This window comes from Colletes gigas, unplaced genomic scaffold (genome assembly GCF_013123115.1).
Source record: "Colletes gigas isolate AHSC1104 unplaced genomic scaffold, ASM1312311v1 Colletes_gigas_Sc00007, whole genome shotgun sequence".
Classification (NCBI taxonomy): Eukaryota; Metazoa; Arthropoda; class Insecta; order Hymenoptera; family Colletidae; genus Colletes; species Colletes gigas.
In genome coordinates, this window is record NW_025106636.1 from 1,763,563 (window position 1) to 1,786,403 (window position 22,841).

Below are 22,841 nucleotides of genomic sequence, written 5' to 3' on the forward strand. Positions count from 1 at the left end.
ACATAATATAGTGTAAATCTTATTTTGTGTTATTTTAATTTTAATGACAAATGCAATTTTGTATTTTATGCACAATTTATTTGAAACTGTACAATGTTATTTGGTGTGTTCGAGTTAAATATTTTGCAATCTACTGAAAACTTGTTGTATAGCAGAACTATGCGGATTATTAAACTATACAATTCCGAACAATGATACGAATTGCATTCGCGAACGTATACGAATCTATATTTATTTCTGATCATTTTTTGAACTTGTTATTTCAAATTAAATTACATTTCTATTTCCTTTACTATATCGCCAATATTTATATAGACCGTTATTCGTATACGCTGTAGGTACAAAAATCACATGATTTTGATATATATTGCAAAATAGTTTATCAAACTTTATATGCTTTGAATAGAATGTATAAAAAACAATTTGTATGCCGTATTAACCGTAAGAATAAAATGTTTATCGAAAACAAATAAATAAAATAAAATATACTTTGCACCTCTGTTGTAACAAATTCATTTAATAATAATAGTTTTAAGTACTTGTAGCTTCAACTATATACAGAAATAATATACAGAGCTCCTTCAAGGCAAACATCTTTCAAATATCATAATTGAATTTTCGGAAAATTGTACGTGACCGTAAAAATAGACATGGACAATTTAGTGTATTGTTAGATAATTACGATTCTAGTAAAAAGTTCGAATTTCTAGCTAGTTTTAGTAAAAAAAAAAGTAATGCGCGATTAATCGAATTCCGGTATATCGTCGAAAGAATACCCTGGCACTTTTTGGTATGCTAAAATGGCTACCCTCATATGGTAAGCTCCTGGTATGAACATTAAAATTCCTAAACTAATAACTGGCCACATACGGTCAGAATACTGTAAAAGAATAAATGATTATTAGCCGCACATTGTATCAAAGTAATATGATATAGAATTTTTATTACAAGTAATATAATTAGAGTTTTTAATCTTACTTTGGAATCAATGTGTCCACTCACAATCAGGCTACCCATAATGAGCATGATGGTACCTCCAACAAACAGGAGAGCTGCTAATGTAATGGCCTTCCATGGTATTTTTACAGGTGGATTCACAAACTGTTGATAGAAATTATTTGTGATTATTGGTAACTGGTTTAGCTGATTCCTTTCTGATGATAAGAAAACATTCAGAAAATAAATTAACATTGTTTTACCTGAGAATCAACAAAACCATTGTCGGTTTCCGTAAGCTGTGTATAATCCACGTTGTCAAATTGTCTGTTGCCGCCAAGTTTCCTCCTGGACATACTCACTTTGTGGATATAATCTACAGAAATCGTCGGAACACTTACGTTGGAGCCGTTACGTTACGTTAAGGATCGCAAAATTATCTTACAATTAAAAGATCGAAACAGTTCGAGCAATGTCTAACTCTACTCTCTATATCATTTGTAAATGTTGCTTAAAATAACATTTTGATTAGACTGAATGATTCTAGAAATTATTTAGGTTTACTACAGTATATATATACACGCTGCACTTTTCCGAACGTCGAAATATTCTGATCTAACGATGACTTTGGCAACTCAACTTTTTCGAGTGGTTTCTATAATAACATCGATTCGTTCCAACTAATCGATAACAATTTAACAAGATAATTTAGTTATACTCCGTTACTTTCGTCGAAACTAACATACACTTTCGAGGTTATGTATCTGTTGATATCTATTATCTTGAAATATGGAATGCATGCGTCAAGGATGTCAGATGGAGCTTCGGGTGCACCGGGAACACCTCGTTCCATTTTCCTACATTATGCCATATCACATGTATGTGAGCTCGTTGAGTTTCGGAGAATCGACAAAGGCAAACAAACACATGTCTTCTTTCTCGATTCTACGAAGCTGCCCGAAGTAATTTCGGACCGTCTCGTGGGAGTCGAGAGAGGAAGGCTCATTTGCCTTCTCGCTCTTGAACAACTGATTCCGATTTCATGTAAACTCATGCATACGAGATGGAATCAGTGATGCCAGATTGAGCACCGGGTGCACTACTTAACTATGCCAGATCACGCGTACGAAATACACGTTTTAAGACCCCCCGATCATATTTGAATTATTGAAAAAAAATAAATTCATTTTTATTATTCCTATATATGAGCGAACATATGTATATCATTTCAGATATCACTTCTGATACATCTGGCAACGTGTAACCATTACTGCTGGCTTCTGCTGGCCTCTGCTAACCTCTGCCAACATGTGCGGGCTTCTACCTGCCTCTGCTGGCCCCTGCTGACCACTGCTGACCCTTGTTAACAACTTCTGCCATGATATATATGTATTAAAACATTGTATAATGTAAATCTATGGCAATAAATGATATAATTACAAAAAATTCTGTGTTCTCATCATTTTTTACCTTTCTTTTCCTCTCCAAATCATTACCTTAGTTATAAGACTCCCTGAAACTCCTTGGTTTCCCTGAACCCACTAGGAAGTTCTAAAACACCTCGAAAGTCCTGAAACTCAGAACTTTACTAAAAATTCAGGGTTTCCAAGAAATTCCAGGACTTCCCAGTTGTTTCAGGACTTTCCAGTTGTTTCAGGACTTTCCAGCTGGTTCGGGACTTCCAAAATACCAAGGAGTTTCAGGACTTTCCAGCTGTTTCAGGGCTTTCCAGCTGTTTCAGGACTTTTCGAGGAACTTAGAAATTTTTCGAGCAGAAATTTTTAAAAGAAAACAATTTGAAAGGTAATTTTTAATTTTGACAGCAGGTAAGAGGAGGACATGATATGGGAAGAGGTGGCACGTATCTTATAACTATGGGAATGCTTTGGAGAAGTAAAGAAAGGTAAAAATGATGAAAATACATAGAATTCTTTGAAATTATTTCATTTATTGCCATAGATTTACATTATACAAGGCTTTAATAGTTCGTTATCTTCAACGCTAGATGGCGCTTATTTACCGACCTCGGGCCCTCTGGTCCTAAAAAGCCCAAGCTTGTCGAGAAATCCATTTAGCGTGGGCGATACGAACTATTCCACGACAAACTTGGGCGTTTTAGCACCATAATAATAAGCTTTAGACACTGTGCGCCTACATAGGTCGAAAAGTAAAAAATGCCTGGGCAGTCGAAATTCCAAATCGTACGTCGTTGAGAAGGCAAATGTGAGCCTTTCTCTCTCGACTCCCACGAGACGGTACGAAATTACTTCGGGCAACTTCGGAGAATCGAGAAACAGAGCATGTGTCGGTTCGCCTTTGTCGACTTTCCGTAACTCCACGAGCTCACGTACGCGTGATCTGGCAGAGTGTGAGAAAGTGGAACGAGGTGTCCCCGTTGCACCTGGGGCTCCGTCCGCCATCTTTGGCGCATGCGCACTGACTGAACGAGGGAACGAGGGAACAAACCAGACAGCGCGGGATGATTCAACCGCCCGGAACGTTTAATTTCAAATAAAATGAGTTTAGAATTTAAAACAGAATAGGGCCAATATCTGTGCCAAACCAGCTTGCCCACGTATCAAGCAACGACGACACACTTATGCTCGTGTCTAAAGTGTAATTCGATTCTGTTTCCCTTCTCTGGTTCGCTAACGATAAAGGAAAGATTGCGCGATCTTGGATGAAAAGATAACTCCGTTTCACAGCATTATTTCCCGAGCGAACAAGAACCGTTGCTTTCCCGTCACCTTTCGAATTTCGATGCAAAACCCAGGAAGCTCTTATCAATCCGATAACATTCTCGCTCGAAGTCTACGAAAGTTAACGGTTGGGTCACGCACGACATTCGATGGGAATCGTTTGCGTGCAATTCTGCCTGACCTTCCATATCGTTGGACATTGCGTGTTGTGGGCACAAAAGGGATAGCGATATGCAAAGCGATAGCTTTGTAGATGCTAGTCGACGAATGTGTTTCTCAAAACGCTAGTGGGCCAAACATTGTGGAAAATTCGTTCCTGGGGTTTGCACAAACACTCTCTGCGTCTTGGTGTTTTCGGTGAGTTCGCTATATTCCTTCTACCCACGATACCCATTGGTTTACCGACGATGATACTCAATGGGATATCGTTTCTCGATCCTTTGGATACAATGGATGGTAGCGATATAGCGAACTCTTTCGGGATGAACTCGAGTGGCATTAAATTCAAAACCGTTGTCTCGCGTATCGAACACAGTGATCGATGACGGGCGATAGAAATAAAGAAGGATGGAAACTGTACCCTCGGTCTCGTCGATCGTTCTTCTTCCCTTTTTTGGCCTATTTTCTCCACTTGTGTGCACTCTTACACCGCGGTTCACTCGATCTACGACTTCACTATATCTTTGCCCACATATTATACGTGGCCGTGTCTCGCACACACCGTTGGCACAGGCGACTTTAACATCGAGACTATCGGTCACGCTTCTCGTCGGCGGTCGGCCGCGGATCGATCTGCGAAAATGAAGAGGCGCCGGTGGAAGCTGTGCTCTGCGTCGCGACGCTTAGGCGCAGTGCAGTACTACGGCCAAGGGCCACGGGGGCGCAATGGTATCGATACCACGGACATTACTATTTCTCGCAACAGTCTATGAAACCGGGCTCGAACGCAGCCTTTACGATGTGAGACCATTTACGTAAACCGTGTCCAGTGATCGTTCGAAGAGGAATAAGAAAAAGCGCACAAGGTACCTCGGCCAGACCTACTTTTACGATTAACTTTTTGGCGGATCAGGTGGGTGTTGGGGGGGTGTCGGGGGTCGAGGGGGGTAACGGGAAGGAGGCGATACAGCCATCCTCGATGGAAATTGCGTGGCCGGGAGCAGTAAAGCGAAACGGGTTGATAAATGTGGCCATGTTTCGGTGGTATCGCGGCAAAAATATCGATTCCTCGCGCGCGCGCGGGGTGAAGTTAACCCTGTACGGGTTGACTATATTAGGTCACCGGCGTATACTGTCGCGGCCGTTTTCGCGTGCAACTTTGCCACCTTGAACGATGGACCCGCACGGTATATTAATCAATAACGTATCGAGTGTTTAATTGTCGGGTCCGCGAGGTTGCTTGTCCGTTCGAGGGACAGAGAATGCGGTTGCAGTTTCGCGCGGCTAGGCAAAGGGCGGTGGGGTGGCCGCCGGATGGTATGGTGGGGGTTGGCCGGTTGATTCTGATTCGAGGGTAGCCGAGATGCTCGGCATTTGGCGAATTCGAGCGTGACGGGAGGCGCAGGACGGGGCGTCCGGTGGCAGCGGTACGACACTGGACCGGCAGAACGCCTGCGCAGCCGGCACCACGTCGGCGTTCGGTGCATGGAGGGTAACGGTGGCCCAGGGGCGGCAGTGCGGGTTCAGGGGGCGGCGAGGGCGGGTGCCTCCGTTGAAACTACCCCTTGACGACAGCCCGCAGCCATTCGCACCCTCGACCGATCTCGCGCCGCGTAATTCCTCGTTCCCTTCGATAATCGAGCCGTCTGCGGATCCGCGACAACCATTTCTCGTCTTGCTGGATCGAGGGACGCGCGAGCCGTTCGTCCAGTCAGGTAAATCAGACGTAGCCTAACGGGGGTCCGATCTTCGGGGAAACCAAGTTGGCGAGCTACCACGGTGCCTCCTCCACGGGACCTAACGATTCTTCCGCGATAATACGCGTTCGGGGGGCTTGTTTATAGCGCGTCGCTCGCTTGGACCACGTAGTGCTTCCTGTTATGACGTTACTGTGACACCAGTGTGATTCTCCGCAGTAGTCGGCGAGAGTTCGCTGGTTGCTCGTCGATAAACGATATACGGTTGTTTCTCTCGGTCGGGGGGATGCTGTGATCGTGCCACGTCCAGGCATACGTCAAACCCGCGAACGGTTCACAGGGTAGATCGAACGTTCAGTTTCCGAGCCCGAGTTCTTCCGGGCGAATCGTCTGCACCAGTTTCGCTTGATAGTTCCACGAAGGTAACACGGAACGGGGATTATACGTATTTGGGGAACAACCCGTGTGTGGTAGAACGTTGATTAAGCCGGGTACAAGTTGGTTCGTTGGAAGGTTCGGATGGAATTGGGACTCTAAATCGTAATAGACGTAGATTATGCGCGAATACTGTGCTTTCCGAGTGGACCAATGCCCCGGGAAACGCGTTCGAACCCATTAATCATAATAATACCGTTGCAGCGGGACGATCAAAAGCATCGTTTCCAGCGGCATCGAAGATTTACATTATCGGCCGATATCGTGTCGATACCGCTGACAATAACCGTACGATTAAACGCGTTGCCACTCACGTAACGTTTCAATCTCGTTCGATCTCGGTTACGCATAAATAATCGGATACCTTGGACGTTGTTGGCTCATTTTTGGTCATTTATAATCACAAGGGTTTTTTTGTTTCATCGCTTGTCTCGGATTTTAAATTTCAAAGTCGATCAATTTCCTAGCCTCTAAACCCTTAAGCTTGGAAGCCTTAAATTTTCGATGTTTCGAGTTTCGATTCCTAAATTTTCAAGCCACGAATCGTTAAGTTCCGCATTATATCTATAGCATAACTCGAACCAAATATCGTCATCCCTCTTAAATATACACTCCTTGATTCTAGATTCACTTAATTGTTCCTTTTCTTTTAACTAGAAAAGTATCAACGATTCTATGAAATTGGTAAAATCTATTTTAATAGAGTCTCCGTGGATAGAAAACATTTCCAACTGCTCTTGTAAGCCCTCTATAGAAAAACTTTCAATTCTATACGCCCTAAAATTTCATTCATCCTTCGCGATTATCAAAAGGGAAACCCTTTGTATAAAAAGCACTACGGGTTCTATTAATCGCTGGTTGGTGAAACTTTAATGCAAATCATGGCCGTGACGATATTAAGGAGTTGTCAAACAAAAAGTAGGAAAGAGGGCAAAGATAAAAGTTTCTATAGGCATTAGAGGATCTATTGATCTTGTGGGTGGGAATCTTTTCGTCGTTAGCAGTTCTGTAACCTTCGGTTTATACTTGGCGCCGTCTTAGACGACCGTTTATACAGTGATATCGCCAACAGTCGCGACAGTCTTTTCCATGCACACGTTTTTCACATGGCACAGTCGTTCCTTTTTTCAATCAAATCTATCGAATGGTATCTTTTTCTAGAATTCATTCTTTTACACGAAACAGTATAATTTGTTTTTAGAAGTATAGCGGCAATCTTTGTCCTCTACGATCGAATATCTTGATCCAATCGCACGACACACGCAGTTGCACGACGACCACCGTTCTTAAAATATTTATTAGGAAATAGTACGCGACACACGGGTGAAAAGGTAAGATAATTTTTACGCTTTCGTCTATAATTACACGGTAGGCACATAGGCCAGTTGGATGATCGATATGTAAAGTTTCCAAGACCACGGTTCCAGTCGCTAAAACAATTCGCAAATCTTTTGCCGCTCGATAGATTCAATTGAAAAGAGTTAAATAATGTTTGATACTTTGATCGATACATATGTGCAACGAAGATTTTATTAAGTAATGTTAGTGTCGTGTGTTGAATACTTGGGTATTCGAAATGACTACCACTCGACTCGAAGCGATTAGTTTTCCACAATTTCGTATGCTCGACAGCCGCTCGGTAGGCGATCAGAGAAACGTCTCCGTGGAGGATTAATATTCATTCGTCGTGTTCCCAGCGTCGAAGGTCGAAGCGATTAACGCGAACGATGATGGATACAAGTCTGACCGGGCGCTGGTACACTCTACTTCACGCGATAAGTCAAAGTCAGACCTTGAGGGCGCGCAAACCGGCGGCCGGTTCTCCACCGACGCTAGGAACGTTTTAAAGTTCAAAAGTGGCTGCAATTACGCAATCGGCCATCGCTGTGGAACACCGATACTCATCTACCACCAGCGACGGAAACGCGACTCGAATCCACCCGTTAATGACCGCTAATAACGAGCCAATTTGCTTTTACTTTCTTACCGCTTTTACTTCTTTCATCCCCGCGGGTCGAATCGATTCTTTCGCCACCGTTCGCGAGAACCTAGCCAATTTCTAACGATTCCCAATTATTTTCGAGCGTATTGCCGTGTCGAATATCTCTGATTATCTCACGCAATGATCTGTCGGTGATTAGTTTCAGCATGGAGGACCGCAACGTGATGGACCGAGGCGACAACTTTTACCTGCTCGCCGAGGAAGAATTGTCCCAACTCTTGGACTTCCTCGCTGGCTATTTACCAGAATCCCTAAAGGTGCGTGCAATTATGTTCGAAATTTGTCGCGACGATATCGGTTCCGAGGATCCTTTGTGTCCCAAAGGGGAAAAGAGAGATCGATTCGATCTGTAATACGATCTGATCGAACTACCCTAAACCGAGTAATACGTAGGAGTCGAGTAATTAACGGTACTCCATTTGCATAAAACGTAACGAGTCATGAACGATGTGCCCCTCGGAAAAGCCTAATCTGTCTCGTTTCACGCGCAAATTAGTTCCCCCGTAGTTCACCAATGCTCCCCAACCCCCTGCCCCTCGGCTAATAATAATTCCGACGATCGATATCGAGAACGCTCACCTTCGAAAATAGATTTCTAAGGATTTCGAAGAGAAAGGAATCGCGTTTCGACTTTTTCCGTTCCCTGAAAATAGATCACCCACACCAGCTTGGTACCCCAACAACCAGACGCGTTTCGACGTACCTTAGCCCCGAACATTCCATTACCCTGGAGAACAAGACCCTCGACCTTCGCTCGAGATTCTTAAATTCATATTTTCTGGGCAATTACCTCCGCGATGAGCGAGTTCAGTCCCGGAACGTTCGAATCCATCCCACGGAGGGCAAATCGAATTTTCCAGGGGGTAGGGTGGGGTGTGTCTGTTGCACGATTCCCCGGAGAAGAGGCGTCCGCATCGACGGGATAAAATTACCACCGAAAGGAAGGCGATCCTGGCGCGCCATAACCCGGGTCTAAGTGTCGGCCGTTGCGCTAGGTTAGTGTCAAGGTCGCGGCTGGGTTGCACGCCGTTTTGCGCGGTGGCCTTCCACCGGGCGACATTTACACGCCGCGGGAAACGCGATCGCTTTTTATAAAACGCAAGCACAGATGGCTGGACGCTGGGAAATCCCTTTGGCGGTATCGGTTGGATCGGTTGTGCACCGGTTACGCGATCGTCGCGTTCGTTACGACACGCTCTCGGCCGCGTGCAACGATGCGAGTAACAGCAGATATTTTTTTTATCGCTTTCACCGTCGTTCCGCGCGGGCGTTCGTTTTAACGGGGCTCCAAGGAGCCTCGTACCACGTAACCGGTGCCAGTATCTCGTGTTTATAATAATTACGAGCGTTTTACAATTGTCAGCCCCCGGCAATAAAGATTCTATTCTCCGCGTGCGTACGTACGGAATTTCGCTCGGAAAAACGTGTACGGGACCCGGAAAGAATTTCTATTTGCCAACTTGGACGTTCTAGAAAATATTGTTTACTCTTATCGACCTATTTTCACACGTAGAATTGCAACGTTGGTCCCGCCCCCCAGCCTGTGCATCGTGACAGCACGATAGAAGATCTCTGAACTTTTAGTGCTTCTCAAAGCCAATGCAATATTTGTATGTCGAATCAATGTTCCGCGGGCTGGCGACAAGTGGGACGAGTCATAATACGGCCGGAAATTGGATGTAAAAGGATTACAAATATTAAGTTCATAGATCAAACGTTAAGCAGTGCTCGGAGTATAGAATTAACGGGGAAAGGAACTGTTGAGCGAGCGGAATAAAGAATCGAAGTAAAAGAGTTATTTTTGCAACAAAATAAAGCTGCCAAACGGAGCATTTTCACGATTTTCGATCTAACGATGGCCAAATTGCGGCTCTGCTAAACCCTAACTGCGGCTCTAGTCTGCGTATTCGGTTTATCAAATCCAAGTATCGCTCACAATTAACTGATCAACACCCAAAACAGTCTACCAGTATGCAATGCAAGAAAACTAATGATATTTCTATATTATTAACAGCGATATCTGCTGTACTATTTCAACTAGGATTTAATTTTTAATACGGTAGTCGAGGTGGACTATCTACAACTAGACGTTCACAATATCGTAGCACTATATTTGATCGTACGTCGCGTCGGTCTTGTCACTGATTACATTGATAGTATCCAGCGGAGCCACCCACGCACCCTGAAGTTCGGTGAATGAATTTCCGAGTTTCCACGCAACCCGAAACTCGACAGGCCCCCGATATACGCGATAGACACCTGTTAACGCAAGCGATATTCACGCACCAGAGTGCGATAATCGGTCAGCGAGCATGCTTACGAGAGAAAGTTTTAATAAATCTTACGCCAGGGTCTCTCCATCGCCGAAAAGATTTACGCCACCTTCATTCCCAAAAATAATCTCGTGAATATTAATTTCTTAACACGTTGACCGCCAAGAATCTTCTCAACTTTTACTCAAATTAAGTACATTACGAAATATAGAAATATTAAGTTCAACCTGGCGCGCGGCCCAAAAATTTTCAAAGTTATTATCCTCGAAAACGAAGCTTCGAATCGAAAATTCATACTCTATATTTTCGATCCAATTTTTCACGCAGAATCGCCACACTGTCGCTTCGTAACCACCGATCACCGGACATCCTGTGTATCAGGGATCGATAAAAATTGAGAGGCGGATAATTTCAAAGGTCCCTTAGAAAACGACGTTGCTGAAATTTCACGCATCGCGGGTCACCAGTTACGCAAGAGCAATAACTGTGGTTGGCATCGACGACCATTATGTCTTCGGAATCGTTTTCGACGTCCAGACCGCCGGGGAAATAATATTCTCGGATTTCTCCCCCGATCGTTCCGGAGACCATCTTCCCCGAGCCTCTGCGTCGATCCGCGAATGTAGGTCGCGTCTACTTCTCTCCCCCGTTGTTCCCCAAACGCCACCTTGGTCCCCTGAAAAAGTCACTGGACGTAGAAAACTATCGTGCGTTCCTTCGCCTAAATAGAAAGTGGCGCGAAACTGATTTCAGTCGGATGCTCCGCCGGCATCGATTTATCTTTCTCCCTCTCGCCTTTCACTCTCGACCAAGCGAGTTATCGATCTAAAAGAGCTTTGTTTCCTGCTCGTCGACTGCTGGTGGGACAGCCGGTGTTACGACTGTCGACCACGCCACCTTGATTCCGGTACCGATGTACAAGGTGTACCGGAGTCAAGGCCAGGGTCGCGTTCCCGCGATCACGATGCCGATCTCGTAATCTTTGCTCGCGCTATCGGCGAGAAAATTCGTTCACCGCGACAGGTTCGACCGGAATTCGATTAAATTATCACCGACGCTAAGAATCATCACGCCATTACCAAAATTTACAGACACCGATTTACCTTTAGCAGTTACATCGATCAAATTCACCATAAATTGTTAGTTTGGACACGACCGCGCAGATCGTAGGAATAATCGAACAATAGAGTCGGGCAAATTTGACAAATCGTACGAATGAATTAAACATTTCTATCGGCGAATAGAATGTCCCCCGCCATTTGTTCAGGGGAGCTATGTCTGGCGGGGTTTAGCGATTCCCGGATCGCGTGGGTGACAGGGGACACGCTGACGTTGATAAATCTGTTAGCATCAACGCGGAATACTTTGCGATCGTTCCTTGGCCCAGTTTGGTCCGGGTACGCTATCGTTAATAGTTGACGAGATCAGCGAGTCGTCGATCCGTTCAGGTTTCAGAGGACTAGACTCATCGTACCTCGTCTCTTTATCCTTGGTTCCACTTTGTATTGCACGGTTGCGCGATTCGGAAGACTTAACGATGCCCAGTGGTACTTGTGCAGCGAGCTATAATGCCTGGCCAGCACGAAATGATTGCGCATAAAGCCCGCACCATTTATCCCGGAATAAAGCTGGTGTATCCGGCGAGGAGGCAGGGTCAAGGTCGTGTCCGGGCATGCACGCGTGATGCCGTGTCGCTTTTTCGAATCCGCATTTGAATCGATGCTTCTTGCACGCCTACCAGTCGCCGCTGCGACGCTTAACGAGCACCGACTGAAAGAACCTCGATAATGATTCGGGGAGCTTTGACGGGGCACTTTCGGGATTGTGTGTATCTTCTTTTATGCTTTTTCTTCTCCCGCGTCGAGGGAACCTGCCGTGTTTCGACGCCTTTTTCTTCCGTTCTTTCGACGTCCTTGCATCCCCGGCCATTGTTTGCCGCCCATGCAAGCGAACGAGTATATCGCCGCTCGGGTACGAAATTCATAATCCATAAACTTGTTCCTCGTCGTTTAGCAATATTTTCTATCCCAACGATCGAAATGTATACCAATTTCCAGACAAATATCGAGAATCTTTCCCTCGTAATTGTTCCAAAAAGAATTTCCAGGCCCAACCTTTTTCAAAATAAAAAGTAATCGGATTTACGTCGTGTTTTGGCTCATTTTAATTGTGGAAAGTAACGTCAACTAAATTAGATGAAACTCAACGGTGCGCCACTGTAAGAAGAATCACCTTACGGTCTCGCTATAAATCTATATAATTTGCAGCGTTTTCCATCGAGCCTGGACACTCGATTTAAAGATACATTAATCTAGTTCTTGTTCTTCAATTTTCTTCGCCGCGGGTTCGAGCTTAATCAAGGCAAAACACGTTTACACGTTGGAAAATAATAAAGTTGCCTCGCTTGATCCACGTCTGCGTTTACGGGCGGTTCTATTATTAACTTTAAACCGTGTAAATTAGGTTACACATGACTTTCAACTCGTCAACTCCTGGTTCGACCGATTTCTGAAGACTCGTTATACTTGTTCGCGACAAGCTGCTAAACTTCTCCTCGTTTCGCTTTTAAAAGCGAGGGAAAAAAATCGAGAGAAGCGTTCGACCGAACGTTGTTCCGCCTAGACTCGGTAAACAAGTCCGACGGGGAACTTAATATTAATTTAACTTTCTCTTTAGAAGCAATTTGACGCGCGAAATAGAACGCAAAGGGCACCTTGAACGACTCGAAGTCCCGCCGCTCGATATTGAGATTTAACCATCTATATTTCAAGCTGTATTTGCCTTTCGAAAAGAATTATTAAACTAATAACGCGACGCGATGGTAAATTGTAATCGATGCTCGTAAATCTGGCGTTGAATTACAGTTAAAAAAAAGGCACGGAGATAACGGGCATACGACATTGAAGTCACGCGGGGTTACGGAGGGTTAACTTTCCCTTTAAAATGGATTTCGCGGGACGTGAAAGGGCCTGTTTCGTAGCCGCGTTTCTGCGTCAAAGACACCAAATAAATTGAGACAATTCGTGCAGCTTTCTCGTTTGCATCGTCGTTCTTGCCGCTTTTCAAGATCGAACCGCTGATATGTAAATTCATGCCGGTTACACATCACATGCCGCATGCGAAACATTTTATTACGCTACGCCCGTGCCCTCTGAGAATATTTCAAAAACAGGAAATCATGCTCGCGCCCATTCCTCTACAAGGACACCGTTTTCAGTCGATTTTCTATTAGAAACTTTTCTAAAAAAAAAACAGTCACAAAATAGAGACTGTTTTTTATTTCGGTATTAAGTATCATATCCTGAAGCGAACGTGCCGTTTGGCCGTCCACAGTTTACGTAAAAGAACTGAATATCAGTGCCAACACGTGACTAATAAAATACACACATCCGTGCACGTTTCCCAGGCCGTATTAAAGTTCCAAATTGAATCAACGCGTGTGAAATCGCTAGAGTGTTTGTCGAGGTATCTGGTGTACGATCCGCCATTCCGGCTGGTGCAACTGTTACATAAAATCTAGGACAAGCCACGCGTTCCGCAATACCTTCCACTGTCGATTATTTACTTACTTTCAACCGGCAGGTTGTTACCTAGTTAGTAGCTCATATAGTTCACCACGTAAATTACATTTGCCGCGTTTCTTCTGCGATTGATGCTGATTTCTCTCGGATACATTAACCGATCTTCCTCGTCGAACCTTTGCGGTACACTCTGAAACCCCGACTCGATTAACGTTTTACCCCAGTAAACTAGCTACTACTCGTGACATTTGGCAACCTAAATTGTTTCTACTTACCGACTGGTTGTCGCAACAGTGAAAACAAGGCGTAAAAATTTAGTTGAATAAATATTACTGGAAGAACACTTTTCGATTTTCGGATCGCAAAAGGGTTAAAGTTCAAATCGACACGTTTCCAAGCTTGGGACACTTCGATTCAATTATACAGTAGCGTCCTGTTTTCAAGCCTGACCCGAGAAGCCGCAGAGAAGGGGTAACAGAGTTGTAGAACTGGTAAAATCCTGCATCCTGGGTCGCCAGGTCCATGAACCTGGGATCCTCGAGCACTTCAAAGACCTGGAACAGAAGAAGACAAGTGCCTGGTGAACTTTCCCTGCAGATGTTTGGAATTTATTCCGTCGCGTAACAATCTCTGATTTTGCTGTCTCGTCCGATGCAAACACATACGGGCGCGCGAAGAACCTTGTTCCCGTTTGATAAAAATATGGAGATTTTCGGCGAACGAGTAGAAGTCACTTTATATACGAGGGTATCAGAGGTAGCACGTGGTAGTTATTTTAAGACCCGGCGTCTGGAGCGTCGCCCTCGGCTAGATTCCTCTTTATCCTGCCGCTTCCTCGTAAATATCTACCCTTTCATTTCAGACACTGCCTTTAGTCAGCCCACTCCATGAAAGAGACCATCCCTTTAACTACCAAGACCTCGTGCTCCTCCGTTTCTTCCGCGGGATGAAAAGATTCTCGGACCGTTTCATTCGCGGATACGTCGCTTTGTAAACGCGCCGTTGCAAGATGATTTGCTTGTCATTTTCTTGCCAGCGCCTAACGCTGTTATCGAGTCGCCGCGACGTGTCTCGAAAGGCGCATAAACTCTCTCCGCTTTGTTCCACGGCTTTTTAACCTAACCGTTGTTTCTGCTTCACAGTTTCATCAAACTTTGTTGACCTACATGCGTGACAAAGTGTGGGACTTTCATTTCTACGTGGCCGACGGATGGCCCGAAGCTGCAATCTGTTTACATTTTCCAGGCATGACGTTAGCCGTGAGTATAAAATAAGTTTCTATTCGCTGTAGATTGCGGTTCGACCGCGATCGATAGACGTTCGCCGCGCCCGGAACAGAATCCTCTTTCCCCCGGGTACATTAAAGAAAAACGTCAGGTTTCTGGTTACAAATCGGTTCGTTAACATTTTTATGGGCGTAGATATAATGTAATCGCAGCCCCCGTTTAGCAACGATCCGTGCAAACGTCGGGCAAACTGATTTACCGTCGAATTTCCAGGCGAGAATAAGTGAAAAATGTCGCCGGGCGATCCTGAATGGCTCGACGAGAGAGTTTCAAATTCGTGAATAGAGATTGTAAAGTTGAAGAGAAGACATACGCTCGCGTGCATTCTGCGAATTCATCTTGCTAGAAATCGTATCAGCAAGGGGTGCGGAAAAGTTGGCCCACATCTTCGGCTGGCTTACGGCCAATCTTTTGTTTCACAGCCTTGCCAGTCCATTTCCTGACTTCGCTGGTGACTCCTCTAATCTGCCACCCCACCCCTTCTCCCCCGACGATCGCATGCTCTTTAGTTAATTACCGCGCCAGCAATTTGTTGATTCGACGAGTTCCCGTGTCCTTTCAGGAATTTGCTATTTCATAAATCAGTTGTCGCGGACCTTGATACTTCCTAACGAATTTACCATCCCGTGATACTGGAATTATGACACGTAGCATTTGGCACTTGGAACTAGTCCACCGCCACTTTTCCACTTGCTACAATCACGATATAATAAATATCCAGTTGGTAAACCTTCTTGTTCGAAAACCTAACTACATTTTCGTTGAATTGCTCTTAGCTGTTAATTCGTACAGGTGAAAACCGAAGACGCGTTAACCGATAAATAATTTCCATTAACCTGGTTGCTCGTACGGCTTTCAGCCTCACGGTTTGCTCTACGAGAGCGTGGGCGTCTTTTGTCCCAACGACCGGCTGGAGCTGCTCAAGTTGCTGAGGGACGAGGACAAGCTGATCGACTGGTCCAAGCCTCTGTACATCAATTTCGTTCACTACGACATCGCGGAGGAGCTGACGCGCCTCTACGAGGGCACAGGAACGATCGAGAGAGTGGTAGGCGACGTTTTCGTCTGCGAGGACCCGGAGAACGCCGATTGCGTCGAGGATCCCGACTGCGAGAACGCTGATCCTGAGGTGCAGGTCCTGTCGCTACAGGCCGAACACGCCGAAGGGATCCACGAACTCTATCCCGCGAACGACATGGAGTGCCACGAGCTCTTCCTGCGGCTGATCAGGTCACTTCCGGCAGCTGGGGTCTTCGTCAATGGCAGTCTGGCCGCCTGGATGGTCCAGTCCTATTACGGGGCCATGTTCTCCATGCAGACCAAGCCGGAGTACCGGAGGAAGGGTTACGGAACGAAACTAGCAAGGTAGAAACGCATTTTTTAAATTGCTGCTTAACGGGGTATTCCGGTCTGGACAAGTTCTAGACCCTGTTCATTATTGTTTTTAAACGAAAACTGTTTATTTTACTAATATTTCTTGCTATTCTGATAAAAATTGAACGACGCTGGTCGACTGACGGTAACGAAATCGTAGGTACCTGACGAAACGGGTGGCCGAAAGAGGCTACCGACCTTTCGTGGTGATACGTCCAGAGAACGAGGCCAGCCAGAGTCTGTACAAGAAGCTGGGCTTCAGGAATCTCTACCAAACGGTCCGGATGACGTTCGTGCCTTCGTCGTGGCAGGACACGGAGGAGAAAACGGACAGCGTCCTGAGGGACAACTTGGAGACCGCCTTTAGGCACCTTGCGATCGAACAAAAGGTGGTGAACGCTTTCAGAATCGAGGAGATCTCGGACAACAATGAACTCGCGATGGACGAGGAAGAGTTGGAAATGGTGGTGGAGGAACCGAGCGAGAAAATAGAGGTGGACGAAATAACTGAGGACGGTAAGCAACTGGCGGAGGGGGAGGAACCGTCGGGAAACGCCGAAGAAGCCCCGAACGACGGTGGCGATCAAGACGACGGAGGAACGGACGCTGGGGACACGGAATAATTAACTATACATTCGATTATTCGATAGAAGGTCCACGATTTGCGTCGCGTAGCTCGCTCGAGGATGTGCTCTTCCCTTCGCGGGCTCGCGGATCGTTTCTGCAGACGACGAATCCGTTGATTCCCGGCAGAACGATCCACAGCGCGAGAAAATTCATCGATCAAAGTCGTAGGTAGGATCTAGCGGTTCCGACGATCGAGTCACAAAAATGCGTCGAGTATCATTTTATAACTGCGGACAAATTGATTACAAATCCTCGTTTTAGACTATTACCGGTAGCTTTTTATAAGCGAATCGAATCGATGTAACAAATTGAAAGTAATCGATCGCGATAGGCGAAATTTTTTACGTTTGATCGATGATGCATGCCCTTCGGAGACGCAGTCTCGTCGGGGCAGATCCTCGAGCGAGATCCACGACGGAATAGAGAGAGAAAAGAAATTATTTTAAGAAATTTAACAACATTACGGCACCGCGTTCGTGCGAGGCTTCAATTCGCGTACGAAGATGGCACGATTCTGCGTACGGTTCCTCATATCAGACTGTTTGGTAAGTGTCGCGAAAGTCTCAGGAATCAGCTAGACGTATCCTTTTTGGGTTGCCAAGGTTAGATGGTTTCAAAGTCTATCCATACCGTGTCAGGTATCTTCCTGTTGTATTCGATGGGTTCATCGTTTCAAATGTTTAGCGTTGTACGGATGTCCTCGGCTTGTATGCGGCCATAATCGCGTATGCACGGAATGAGCCTAACTGTACAGGCTTCACGCTCCAAATTAACCCCTTTGCGGATCAAGTTTTCGAATCCGGCTGACTCAAAACGCGACCAATTGGTACCTTCAACGTTACATAAGTATAGTATTTCAAATAAAATTTTAATTAATTTTCAAGTAAGAACTTTACATCAGATTTTTATTTTTACTAACGAAATCAATTTGTAAAAAGACTGTACCTGCAAACGGGGTAATATGGAGATCAATACCTGTCGTTATATCTTCAAGATAATATTGTCAAAGGCTTGATGAAGTTCTTATGACAAAAAAGAGTCCAAACACGACCCCGTTCCAATTAATATACATTCAAGTATATTAAATTTGGAAAAATTTATCTTTATTTAAATTGCGGATAAAGAATAATTAAAAGTCCAAACGAGATGATGCCCTCGTGAAGATATAACGATAACTATGAGGAGGAATGTTTATTTTCAAAAATGATTAAATAGAAGTTGCGAGATCGAGAGTCTTGTTGCTTCTAAGCGGGGACGAATTGGTGGCATAGAAGCGAGGATCACCGTATCTATCACGATCGTATATAATCGTTGCATAGTTGGAGTTAATCCGGAATCGATCGCGTAAAAACGAAAGGAAGCGGTCGGTTTCGCGTTAACCGATGCGATCGGTTCTATAGACTTGTATCCTCGAGAAGCGATAGACGTTTTTACCAATTTACGAATGTCCGCGAGCGTCGTTGTTCATTAAACTGAACGTAATTAACAAGTTCCAGTGTATTCGGTTTCTTATTGCACAAAGAACGTTGAAAGGTACGAGCATATATCGTCCCGGTTGCTCGATCGTTAGTTTCTCAGCGACCAAAATCCAACGTACGATAGACTTTGAATAACGAATCATTCGTGTCGAAACGACGAATCCTAATTCGCGAGAGAAAGAGCGAACACCGTGATCGCTCGGAAGTGTTGCTCGGTGAATCGATCTGTGATTGTAATTTTCCCTGTATAAAGTAGCGTTTCAAACAAAAAAATTCCGAAGCCTCGTGCGACCTCGACACGCTTTCCTTAATATAAGTAGAAGTAAAATTGCTGTGCCCGTGCGCTCGACCGTAATGAATATTTCAAGCATACCGAATTACGGGGACAAAACGGCTTCGATGCTCGAAAACTTAAAACACGAACGGTATTTTCGATTACGCTGGCCCGTTGAAGAAAGTTGCGTTTCAAGCACCGTGTGTCCGACAAAAAAATTTGCTTGCAACTTTTCTCAACGCCCTACAGAACAAAAACACAAGAAAAATACAAAAAAATGAAAAATAACATTAAAGCGACGAACGTAGAAAATTTCAGGCTCCAGCTTCTCTTATTCGGAGCGAAACAATTCCTTATCGGTACAAAAAAAAAAAAAAAACCTGCGTACCCACGGACAGAATTCGCCAAACGAAATTCACGACGGTGGCGAGGAAGAAAAAAAAAAATTCGTTTCTAGTCGTAGCGATCGGTCCAGCGTGCGAGCCAATGATAATAATATTAATAGAGACGATCATACGATTAATATTATTATTAGTTACAGAATACACGTGTACGATATGAACATACCGCGCGCAAATAGGAAACCCGGTCGGCCTGGCTTGGTCGTCGAAAGAACCATTTCTAGGGACTATAAGACGTAGCTATTATTTGTAGCATTTTTTCTACGTTTCGTAGATGCGACTCGTCGGCAACGTGCGAAGAGAAAAAACAGGTTTGAAAGCTCGTAGCCGGGTCGACCGTGAGGTTCCTCGAAGGCCCTCGACGCCCCTCCTTTATTTTCGATTTTCGACATTTCCGGGGGCCAGCTGTGATATTTTCCCCACTCCGTGTACGTTCTGATCGTAAATACGAAACTCGAAAGGGGTACACTCGGACGAACACTTTTTTAACGGAATCAAGCTCAAATAACCTTTGTTTCGTAAAAATCGACAGTCAGAAATCGTCGATGTTTTAGGATTTCTCGGTCCTTAAATTTCTCCTGCGTTTTGCGAAAAGAATGAGTTAATTTTCTTTCCGTCTTACGTGATAAAGAAAAAATTAAACCTTTTCTCAACAATTAATAACTCGGAAACAAACCTTTCGTCGTATTTTGGCACGTAGAATCACTTTTTAAAAATTTACTCACCTACGAATGATTCCGTATCCGCCGTCCGTCAGTAGGCGCCATCTTTCGGAAGTCAAAGGGTTAAGGAAGTAGGCACGACCTGAACCAGATCGTTCAATGACGGACACCAGTGAAAAATGCTCGTCCGGATCCGTGATCCCTTCTTGTTAGGTCTAGGCGAAACTAGGTTGTCGTTAATGGGACACGCCGAAACTCCCCGAATTCCATTGATGTTTTGCCACTTACGCGTTTAGAGGAGCGAATAAATTTGCTTCGAACCGTTCGATTTGATTGCAGGCATAGTGGCAAGAATAACGTAATAGCACCGTTAATTGTTTGTCATTGAATCTGTGAGGGATAAATTTTACTACCGTTAATACGTTACAGTTTATTAATTTTAAACGTTCTGATCGAGATCCTTCCGGTTTTCAGCACAAACTGTTAGACCGACACGAATATGTCGTCGATCTAACTTATAAGTCAATTTTTAATTTTACGAGTCTCGACAAATTTTACGTCCGTTAACCGTCTACGAAAACAATCATTTCTTTTTACTAGCAACAACGTTCTTGTCAATGTGCACCGCGAACGTAACGTACATCAATTTTTAATTAGTCTATACGAAACTACTCACCTCGAAATTCACTTGTTTGCTCGTGATTCCAAAATATTCGAGAGACATGATAATAACGTCGAACACGTACGAAGAACTTTCGTGAAATAATGTACGACAAATTATTGCCCCTTGAATGGGAAGTATCGTGTCTTGTAACACAATATGTCGAGCATGATTACCTTGACCGCCTCATGGTAACAAAATGACACGATGCGACGAAATTCCACAATTCATATTCTTAATTCCATTTTACATCGTTAACCTGCGACAAATCCGACCAAATGAAACAATCGATAGTTTAAACGTGCGAGACAATTACGTTACGCATTACGTACCGATAGAAACAAACAAAAAAAAATTGAACTTAATTTCTACAAAATCGTTCTAACCTGTCGAACCTTTGTTTCGCCATCTTTAGCTGTAACAGTAATTGTAAACTTACCCGAGCCAGGTTCCGTCGTTATTTCGTACACTTTCTTACGCCGTGTGTAAGCTCGAATGGAATTCGCGAGTACAATCCAAGGAGAAGTGGCTGTTACGAGGGACAAATTTTTCTGATCGTACGATTCGAAATGATAATGGGCACTGAATTTAATAGAACAGAATGCATATTATTGGCACGATGCGTGTCGCGTCCTGTGGCTTGGAACAATAGGAACCGGTCGACAAAAATTCATTGTAGTTCCTGTGTTTTAAACTAGATAGCGGAGGTGGTTAGTGGCGCTGCAACGATCGAAGCGTTTTCCCTCCATTTTCCCCGCAGCTTCCCTCCATTAAAAATTGTAACGCGTGCGGTGCACTCGTCGCTTCGATTTCTCGTTCACATTAAGTCAATTATAATTACAGGTATGATAAAAACTATAACTTATCGTGTCGCATCGTTAACTCTGCTAGATAATCGATGAAATTTTGTCCATTACAGTATCAAATATCAAATGCAGAAGTAATGCGATGGATTTACAAGATTCGAGTCCGTGACCGTTGATCACGTTTTCGTTTCGTGCAAAATTCGAGATACGAATCAGACATTTTTTGATCTGTCTATAGAACATCGCATGAAAATACAGGTAAAAAATGAAAGAACATAATTATAATCAGGTTAATAACGCGTCAATAGGCACCGATTGTTCTAGTACAAAGAGATTTTTAACGATTCGTGATACGTGCATAATTCGCACAATAACCTCTCGTAACGGCCATTATACATCTATCTCCGTTGCACAGGTTTAAGTAGATCGATTTGGAATTACGCGAGCTTTGCTTTGCTCTCGATTTCCAGAGTTTGTCTCTTTCAAGTTAATTCGATGCAGAAATAATAAAATAACGACGATAGTAAACGAAAATTGATAAATTAACAAAAATAAGAAACCCAAGTTGATTGAATATATCCTTATCGACCAATTTGTGTATTACGTTGATAAAATATGTACCGATAATCGTATAAAAAAAAGTACGTTTTTTCGTAATTGCCACTTATTTCGTTAACTTCTTATTTTTGTTATTTTTGCATCGATCCTACGAATCTAATTTATTCGCACAATGCGCTGCAAATGAGTTCGCTATTTTTAACACCTTTAGGCACTTAATTTCTCGCGAGTAAAAGCCTTTTTATCGATTCCAACCTAAAAACGCTAATTGACAGCCATTGGCTTCTTTTATTCAATACGCTTCCTCGAACGTTTTCTCCTTCCTATTAAACTACTGTAACGGAAAGTCAAGAAAAGTGTCCGAACGGAAAAAAAGTAATGAAAAGGAAAGAAACAACAACGAAGTAATTACTACAATTAAATTTATACCAGCCTGCATCTAGTTTGCTAATCCTAGCGTTGTGCGAATCAGTGTCTCGCGAAATAGGCCTAAAATCCGTCTGTCAACACCTAAACAACACACTTCTTCTAACGCTTATTGTAAATATATATGATATACATATATAAATATATCCTTCCTATTTCCTCGTGCACGTTGCCTTCCGCTGCAACACAATCTTTGTCTGGAACAACACATAAACCTCAGTCCTACGACGTATGAAAGTCATAAAAGACAAAAAAAATGATTAATAAATGAAAGAAGGAATTATGTCGCGAATGCAAAAGCATCGTAAGTCTGTTGATTGTACGAAGCGATAAGAAAGAATGTTAACATGCGAAACAGTGTCTGGGAATACGTAATTTGTCTGCTCTGACAGTAGACGCCCGATTTGTGTAATTTGTATGTTCGAAGAGAAGTGAATAGATATTGGGTAACGTTAGTTTTGTGAAAACTGGAAACTGGAAATGAGTTTTGGGTAATAAATGGAAAAAACAAATACGATTTTTCAACAATGGTGTCATTTATTGCACATTCTCTTATCTACATAGTT

The 22,841-nt window shown here is 43.9% G+C and overlaps 2 protein-coding genes across 6 annotated transcripts; one reads left to right on the forward strand and one right to left on the reverse strand.

The window, feature by feature from the left end:
- Positions 1-499: 499 nt before the first annotated feature.
- Positions 500-4,411, reverse strand: LOC122396360 (transmembrane protein 230). 3 transcript variants are annotated; one of them, XM_043394681.1, is made up of 4 exons: positions 4,216-4,411; positions 1,200-1,312; positions 979-1,101; positions 500-880 (listed from the first exon to the last, which is right to left on the reverse strand). In XM_043394681.1, exons 2-4 carry the CDS (start codon positions 1,290-1,292, stop codon positions 743-745), a joined length of 354 nt encoding a protein of 117 aa, XP_043250616.1. In that variant the 5' UTR covers positions 1,293-1,312; positions 4,216-4,411; the 3' UTR covers positions 500-742. The 3 variants fall into 3 exon arrangements, with proteins under 3 accessions (XP_043250616.1, XP_043250614.1, XP_043250615.1); XM_043394679.1 differs by lacking the exon at positions 4,216-4,411 and adding an exon at positions 1,683-1,788; XM_043394680.1 differs by lacking the exon at positions 4,216-4,411 and adding an exon at positions 1,577-1,714.
- Positions 4,412-4,623: 212 nt separating this feature from the next.
- On the forward strand, positions 4,624-22,792 carry LOC122396359. Of its 3 annotated transcripts, none has more exons than XM_043394678.1 (5): positions 4,624-4,660; positions 8,068-8,185; positions 14,865-14,981; positions 15,868-16,373; positions 16,543-22,792. In XM_043394678.1, the coding sequence occupies exons 2-5, from the start codon at positions 8,075-8,077 to the stop codon at positions 17,003-17,005; spliced, it is 1,197 nt and encodes a 398-aa protein (XP_043250613.1). In that variant the 5' UTR covers positions 4,624-4,660; positions 8,068-8,074; the 3' UTR covers positions 17,006-22,792. The 3 variants fall into 3 exon arrangements, with proteins under 3 accessions (XP_043250613.1, XP_043250611.1, XP_043250612.1); XM_043394676.1 differs by lacking the exon at positions 4,624-4,660 and adding an exon at positions 5,328-5,509; XM_043394677.1 differs by lacking the exon at positions 4,624-4,660 and adding an exon at positions 5,786-5,913.
- Positions 22,793-22,841: the final 49 nt, after the last annotated feature.

Excerpts from the sequence above, each read along its gene's own strand:
- LOC122396360 (XM_043394681.1), bottom strand. The coding sequence starts at position 1,292 with ATGTCCAGGAGGAAACTTGGCGGCAACAGACAATTTGACAACGTGGAT. Across the intron at positions 1,102-1,199 it reads ATGGTTTTGTTGATTCTCAG|TTTGTGAATCCACCTGTAAA; the intron begins GTAAAACAATGT and ends TTCTATCAACAG. Across the intron at positions 881-978 it reads GTGGACACATTGATTCCAAA|TATTCTGACCGTATGTGGCC; the intron begins GTAAGATTAAAA and ends ATTCTTTTACAG.
- LOC122396359 (XM_043394678.1), top strand. The coding sequence starts at position 8,075 with ATGGAGGACCGCAACGTGATGGACCGAGGCGACAACTTTTACCTGCTC. Across the intron at positions 14,982-15,867 it reads TTCCAGGCATGACGTTAGCC|CCTCACGGTTTGCTCTACGA; the intron begins GTGAGTATAAAA and ends TACGGCTTTCAG. Across the intron at positions 16,374-16,542 it reads TACGGAACGAAACTAGCAAG|GTACCTGACGAAACGGGTGG; the intron begins GTAGAAACGCAT and ends ACGAAATCGTAG.